General features: G+C 42.3%; 1 protein-coding gene across 1 annotated transcript; it reads left to right on the forward strand.

Annotated features, from left to right (window-relative positions):
• The first annotated feature begins 4099 nt into the window (after positions 1-4099).
• On the forward strand, positions 4100-5026 carry LOC146813177 (olfactory receptor 8U9-like). Its single transcript, XM_085614729.1, has one exon. It carries the CDS (start codon positions 4100-4102, stop codon positions 5024-5026), a length of 927 nt encoding a protein of 308 aa, XP_085470855.1.
• Positions 5027-8140: the final 3114 nt, after the last annotated feature.

Here is an 8140-nt window from a genome sequence, read left to right on the forward strand (position 1 = left end):
GACGGAGTAACCTGTCCGCCGAGAACTAAATCTGGCACCCAGTCTCTGAATTGGAAGTCCAATATCCTCAGAGGTGCAAGGCAGCAGGCTGTGGCCAAAAAGGGCTCTTTAAAGCCGAATAGTCCTTTGGACAAGGTCTCAGTGAAGTCATTTACTTTTGGTAGGAACAATTCACAATTCATAACCAAGGAAGGTCCCTTATTGGCAGGATACTTTTTGTGCTTTTGCTTTGTGAATATTTCTACCTTGAGACTTTTTTGGATCTTTTTTGGAGCTCAGACTCCTCAAGTGGGGCAAGGCTGGATGGCTGAAAGCTGTAACTTAGCTGAAAAAGGATCCACAGTGTTGAATGGCCTCTCCCCAATTTCCCACTGAAATGGATTTGTTGCTACAGAAAAGCTCAGAGCATGAGCAACCTTAATCTTCACTCCAGCATGTTAGAGCCAAAATGTTTCTAAGTCCCATGTTTTTCATGGTGTTAGTAGAAGTGCATTTTGACAAAGTGAAGGGTCCTCAGGAACAGCATTGGGGGACAAGACTTTCTCCAGCAGAAGTCAGTACAGGTCATATCCAGTTTGAACTTGTGAACTGGGATATTCAGAAAAAGGGCTTCTAGCAGCTTTTTGAGTCCCTGTGGCTTAAGAGGATGTTAGCCAGCTGACCCTTGGAGTATACTTTTTTGTCCTGGGTACAAATGTGAGCAGGTTCAGCCTTTTTTGTCTCCCACTGAAAATGCAGTATGTATTCTATCTTCCACAGTTTTAATAGTGTTATTAAGAAGGTGCCCAGGGGTTCTATATTAATGCCTGGCACTGGCCTGTCGGGTCAGGGGTGAGTCCCTCCTAACCAATAGAGCAAAGGTTCCAAGGGGTAACCATACCCACTTTTCGAGCAGCTCCTATGTACCACACTTCACACAATCCCACAGTACACTTTTCTACCTAAATGCAACATGGCAGAATCTTTCTTTACCTTCCCTAGAGGTCTGATCAGACAAATGAGCAACACCTCCTCTGTGGTCACTTGAAAACCAGTTCTGGGAGAAGCTTCTCATCTGCTGGGCTTGGTGCCTCCAAAGGGGAGGCCCATGGTTTAGCTACATCTGCATGTGACAGCATAGGCCTTTGTTGAAGATAAATAGGTTCCTGGGAACATATGGTCATATTTTCAAGGGAACAGAACACATCCTCACACCAAAGGTGATTGTCTCAGCACTGGCAGTAAGTTCCACTTCACCAAAGGGGGTATTCAACTCCTGGGTGAGAGTTGCATGGTCATGCAAAGGGCTTCTACAGGCTTTAGTAGGCAGACTATGACAGAAATGAAGGTTGTAGCTTTTAATATTATATTCCAAAACTTTCCCATGGGACAGCTAACCCCGCTACATTGAAAATAGCTTTTTGGGCCTTATGGCTATAAGGAAATGTTTTACATTAAAACTTCACATGTCCTACTTCTAAATACCAAGCATGTGGCCTTATGGGGCATGAAGGCCTCCTTAGTGGTAACTTTTTCAGCTTTAAAACTGAACAGACAGGTTACAGTAGTAGATCTGCAGCCATGTTTTGAACCATAACTCTAGTGGTGACAATACTTCTGCTGCTGTTCAGTAGTGACATTTAACTTACATGCCCTGAGAACACTTTGTGCCATATACTAGGGGCTTACAGGTAAGTTACACATACAAATTGTAAGAAATTAGGTTTCTGGTTGGCAGAGGTATACACCCTGTCTAAGCAGGAAACACAATCCTAGTCAGGGTAAGTGAGATACACTCTTTAAATTAACTTGTGCTCACCCAGGCTTAATTTAAGAGGCAATGTGTAAAGTATGTGTGCAACACTTCAAACAGTAACACAATGAAAACACCACAAAAAGACTCCACACCTGTTTAGAAAAATAGATGATGACTATAATGACAAAAATCCAATAAGTAGAAGTCAAGATATGATTTTTTTAAAGAATAATAAAGAGCATATTTCTTAGTAGCAATAAGTGCGTATGGTGGTTATCTGGTCGCACTGTACAGGGGCAAAGTCAAGAGTTCAGGCTGACTGCGATAGAGCATGGGCAGAGGACTGTAGCCACACAAGGCCCAATAAACAAAAGTACTTTGATCCTGGGCACAACAGAGAGATGTGGGGTGCAGCAGAGCAATGCTTCGGTCTTGGTCCTGCAGTTGAGGTGATGCATTGATTTCCTCCATGCAACAATAGCAATGCGCTGGTTACGAAGAAAAAGCAATGGGTCCTAGATGCGTTGGTTCTGAAGCTGATGCACCGGTTTACTCCATGCAGTCGAGGGGATGTGTTGATCCTCTCTCACTGCAGCAGCGGCGATGTTGTTCTGATGCATGGTTTCAGATGGCGATGTACTGGTTCCAAGTGTGATGTATTGGTTCTGTTCCTACAACAGCAGTGATGCGTTGGTTCTGCATCGCGCAGCAGAGAACATGTTGGCTCCACTGGAGCAAGCACCAGGGTGCCCCTCCATTGGACCAGGTACAGGAGCGGGGGTAAGACTTTAATATCCATGAGTCTTAGAAGTGGAGGCAAGCCGGCATGCTCTTGGAGATCACTCTGGGTTCAAGCAAGAGTTCAGTCCTTCCTCAGCAGGGCAGAGGGTAGCAGGCTGCAGAAGCAGTTCTTCCAGAACAGCAGTCCAGGGGAGTGGCAGTTCTTGTAACAGCACAGAAGTCCTTCCTCCTGGCAGAGTTTTACACAGGTCAAGTAGTGACTGATTTGGTGCGGTTGTAGATCAAGTACTTTTTCCGAGTTGTGCCTTCAAAGTGGAGGTGACTTCAAAAAGGGGCTTTGAAGTGCACAGAGGTCCTCCCTGCCCTGGATCCAGACTCACAATGGGGTGTACGTAGCCCTTTGTGTGGAGAGAGGACACTGTCTATTCAGTTGTAAGTGTTAGCACCTCCCTCCTGTAAGTGTAGTAAGGCACTCCCAATGGTAACCTATGAGAGGGGTAGGTCTCACTTAGTGAAAAATGAATTATGGTGTTTGTGACCACCAGGACATGTAAAACTTAATAGTACATTCCCTACCTTTTATTTGCACGGCACCCTGTCCTATGGGCTACCCACGGCCTACCTTAGGGGTGACTCATATGTAATAACAGGAGAGTTCAAGGCTTGTCTAGGAGTTTTAAATGCCAAGTCAACATGGCAGTGTGAACTGCACACAGGCTCTGCAGTGGCAGGCATGATATATTTTTAAAGTGCTACTTGTGTTGGTGGCACAATCAGTGCTGCAGGCCCACTAGTAGCATTTAATTCACAGGCCCTGGGCACAGATGATGTAATCAACTAGGGACATATGATACATTTAATATGGCAATTGTGGATAAGTAAATGAAACCATGTTTAGGAGAGAAGCACATGCACTTTACCACTTGTTGGCAGTAATAAAGTGCTCAGAGTCCTAAGGCCAAAAATAGAATGCAGCAAAAATTGGAAATAAGCAGGCAAAATGTTTTGGGGAAGATCACCTTAAGGCTGTCAGGTCTAACATAATTTGGGAGTATAGACAATTCTGACATGTTTAGGGGTCAAAACACATTCAATAGGGCCAAGTTAGAAGTCCTAAAGCACAGAGTGAAACAAAAACAGCATCAGTAAAACAAATAGGGGTGATGATGTAAAATAAAACATTTTTCTTCTACTGCAGCATTACATTCTCTTGATGCTTTTTACCTTACCGCTTCAACAATTCATATATTTGGTTATCCTATTGAATTTTTGTCTCTTTGTGCCACTTTACTCTACACAATTTTCACATATCTACTTTACACATTTTCCTAGGTTAAGATTATCTATTTTTTGCCATAACTATCAGAAGGTAGACTCCATGTTTGATTTATTGAACTCTGCTTTAACTTGACAAGTTTCTAGGTTAATTCCTTGTGGAGGATTCAATATTAACAAGGTTTAGATGGAAGCTCTGAAAACAGATAAAGAAGTAATGACATCACAAAATATATTTTTGAATAGGCATCTGTCCTCAGCTTTTGGTTCCTAATTAATACATTAACATTCTTGTGTGTTTGTTTTCAGCCTGTCTAGAAACTCAATGTTCGCTGCTTTGTTTGGCAAATGAAGGAAGAAAATCAGAGCGTGCTGAAGGATTTCCTGATTGTAGGATTTTCTGATCTTCCTCAACTACAAGTTCCCCTTTGTGCTGCATTTTCAATAATATATCTCTTGACTCTTGTAGGAAACCTCTTGATCATGGCGACCATTTATTTCAACTCACATCTACACACACCAATGTATTTCTTCCTCACAAATCTTTCCTTTAATGACATCTGTTACACTTCAGTCATTTTCCCGCATATGCTGGCCAACTTCTTTATGGATGGTACACAGGTTTCTTTTATTGCCTGTCTCCTACAGGTGTACTTTTTCATGTTTGTGGTGGTGGTAGAATATATTCTCCTCTCAGTAATGGCTCTTGATCGGTATGTTGCCATCTGCAATCCGTTACGCTACATGGTTATCATGAATAAGGCTGTTTGCTTCCGGATGGCAGTGGGAACATGGGCAGTAAGTTTCCTGGTACCACTACCACATGCTGTGTTACTGTCTCAGCTCTCCTACTGCAAATCCCAGACAATAAACCACTTTTTCTGTGATATCACAGCTCTCATGAAGATTTCCTGCAGCAACACTCACAGTATAGAGACACTTACCTACATTATGGGTGCTATAGTGGCACTCTTTTGCTTTAACTTAATCATTATTTCTTATGTCAACATTGCCTCATCCATACTTAGAATTAAAACTAAAGGTGGTAGGCACAAGGCCTTCTCAACGTGTGCATCACACATCACTGTAGTTGTCATATTCTTTGGTTCTCTCTTTGGTACCTACTTGCGGCCCACATCAACATACTTAATGAGAGACACCAAGATTTCTTCTTTGTCCTATATCGCTCTTACTCCACTTTGTAACCCCATCATATATAGCCTGAAAAACACCGAGTTTAAAAATGCTCTGAGAAAAACAACAAATACACTGTAGACTCTGGGAGAAGAGCTCACTTACTGTTTTGGGCTGGCCAGCCATTGTTTCATGTAAATGTAAATGTCAAGGTACTTATGGAGTGCACTGTCACCAGACGGACACCTTGCGGTGTTGCCTTTGTGGTGTCCTGGCGCTGATACTCATACCGCTGCGGAACCCCTCCTGGCTTTCCCTGTGAAGTGTCCACTCCTGGGCACCCCCCAGGGTGAAGCCAGGCATCCTTAGCGCTGTTGGGGCCGGTGTGGAGACTAAGCAAGCTATTGCCCAGAGTTGCAGCGTGGGGCCCATGATTAGAATAGGCACCGAGGCGAGAATAGACAGGTCCGAGGAAATTGAGCCCGAGCCCCGCCGAGGCGGGAAACGAACCCTGGTCCCTGGCCAGAACTCTGCTTCAGGGTCTGCCGCTCTAACCATTGAGCCACACTCCTCCACATGTAAAAAGGGAAACCCCTGTTATAGTGGCCAGGGATCGATACTGGTCTTGCCGCAATCATTGTGCAATCTTATTTGCATGATTGCTATTTGCTCCAAAAGATTATTTTGATTGTGAATATTGACTTTTATTTCTTAGTGATACAATAATTTCGAATGTTTCATTCCTGAAACGATTGAAATTGTGCTGAGGGTTCTTATTGTTATACAAACAAATGATGGACGGAATGCTGAATAAATCATACATTCTTCCCCAGTCAAGAGATCTGGGTTAAATCCATTGTTCGTTTGCTCACCATGCCACCCAAGTTTAGACCCAGCCATATGCAAATCAGCCTTGACACTGTGCCTCCTGGGAACAGTCCAGACCCAACTGCCAAGCCAGGTCCTCCCTGGAACAGAAACAAGCATCCTGGGACCGGTTTCTGGGTATTACCCTTCATCAGCCAGGCTAGATTGAATCCAGTGGCACAGTGAGCAAGGGACCCACCTCTGGGCACACCCATCCCACTCCATGCCACTGGAGTCAAGTTATCCTGGCTGATGAGGGCTGAAACCCCGAAACCGGTCCTAGGATGCTTGTCTCCAGTTCAGGGATGACCTGGCCTGGCAGTTCAGGCTGGACTGTTTCCATTGGGCGCCGGGTCAAGACTGATTTGCATATGGCTGGGTCAAAACTGGAATGGCATGGTGAGCAAAAAAACGATGGATTTAGGCCTGGTTCTCCGTACTGGGGTGAATGTATGACATTGTTCTGCATTCTGTCCATCAATTGTTCTTTTTGCGAGCATTCGTATTGTATCATATCAAAAAAGGAAAGTAAATCATACAAAATTGTAAATAAGACAAAGAAATACTAGTTGACAAAATGTAGCACACACGTCGTCAGTTGAAAATCTGCAAGCATTTACATTGCTACACAATTAAATATTAGGGTATCCATTGGTATATGTGCTAACATTAAGGCAATTTGTGTATGTATTTTGTTTAGCATTGTATTAATATTATGACATTTATATTGTTTTGAATAACATTTAACATTCTTCTAAAAATACAACTCACTACACCTCTTCCAATTTCACCAACTTTTATTATGTTCATTCTCTGTTTTCTGCCTATAACTAGATTTGTGTTCAGTTTACCACTACATCAATAATATATGAATATTGTAAACAGGACAATAAAATTACATAAACTATCTCTAATGCATATACCCATTTTCTCTAAACACATTTTACTGTGGCAATGATTTTGCAATGAATTTTCCTTTTGGATGTCTAAGATTTTTTTTGTGATTTCCCAGAATCCACATGTATTTGGTATTTTCCAAGTGATAAATTTCTCCTGGAAATATCCATGAATGAATGTATGTATGTACTCATGAATGCATGTAGGTAGTTCAAAAGCAATGTGGTGATATACATATCGGCTGAAACCTCATCTGTAGTAAAATGATTATTTGAATATTGAGTACATCTTCCAACCACACCTTCTGTTCCCCTTATTCCTCCCTTTAGTTACTCTCCACACTCTCCATTGTGCCTTCTCTATCCCTTTCCCTGCTGTCACAGTGATTCCAGGGGTCCTCAGTGTGTGTTGACAGGTAATAGTTATTCTGTGGAAAATGCTATGCTGTGTTATGCTGTGTTGTGCATTATTTCATTTAAATGTACAATGGACGCACTCCAAGAGGTTAAGTATGCTTTAGAAAAATAGCAAAACAAAAAGAAAATTAACTATATATATAAATGTAGTACTGTACATGAAACCTGGTGATGCAATTATTTATTTGGTACTGTTACAGTGTCTGTCCTTCTCCAAAAATGTTGGGTGCTTGGAATCGAGGGGTGTTTTAGGGTATAAGGTCACACATCAACATGTTAGTTTCTTTTTCCATCATATAGCAAAGCTGCACAGTCTTATATCTCTTTTTCATAATGTATTTACAATGTCAACATCAATTAGTATTTCCTGCTGGTACTGGACTGTGGTTGTCTGAGAGGTGACCCTTCTGATGCAATATTGCAGGGTCATTTTGGGATGTATTCCTTAGGATAGTATTTCCCTGGGGTTCACGCGCTAGCCTTTGCAGCTGAGCAGTATGCCATGCTGTAAAAGGCATTGAAAATGCTTTAAAACAGGGCTGTACTTCAGTTCACCGACCACACTGGCAAAGGAAAGATGATGGTTACATCAAATTATGGTATGTCTTGCACGCATGTGTTGCGTACCAAAGGCTTTCATTTTCATTTTTAAGTGCCTTTGGTTTTTAAGAGATTACAAGCCAGCATTTTTTATGCATTGCTTTACATTTCATCCTGTATGCAAACGTTGTCTACCAGTCCTAGAACTCATGCCTATTTATAGTTATTGCCTATGTTTACATATTGTAATAATCATTCCCGAGTATGCACTGTGGATTGGTTCACTGATGACGCTCTGCAGTGCAAGCTTCTGAAGGAGATGAACAGGTACTTGTTATGACTAAGTGGAGGTCCACCATGGTAAAGGGTGCATGCAGATTCCTTGTGGAAGGGGCAGGCTCTTCCCCACACTCACCCTTACAGTACTGTTTGTTCCAGGTTTGCAGACTGCAATGTCTGTTTTTACACTCAGCTTTTACAGGTCATCGTATCTGGTTCTTAAGGCCAAATAATCAGCCTTAATACATTAATACTA

The sequence above is a fragment of the Triturus cristatus genome, chromosome 7 (genome assembly GCF_964204655.1).
Source record: "Triturus cristatus chromosome 7, aTriCri1.1, whole genome shotgun sequence".
In the NCBI taxonomy this organism is placed as follows: Eukaryota; Metazoa; Chordata; class Amphibia; order Caudata; family Salamandridae; genus Triturus; species Triturus cristatus.

What these genes read in the sequence shown, in the direction of transcription:
- LOC146813177 (XM_085614729.1), top strand. Translation starts at nt 4,100, where the DNA reads ATGAAGGAAGAAAATCAGAGCGTGCTGAAGGATTTCCTGATTGTAGGA.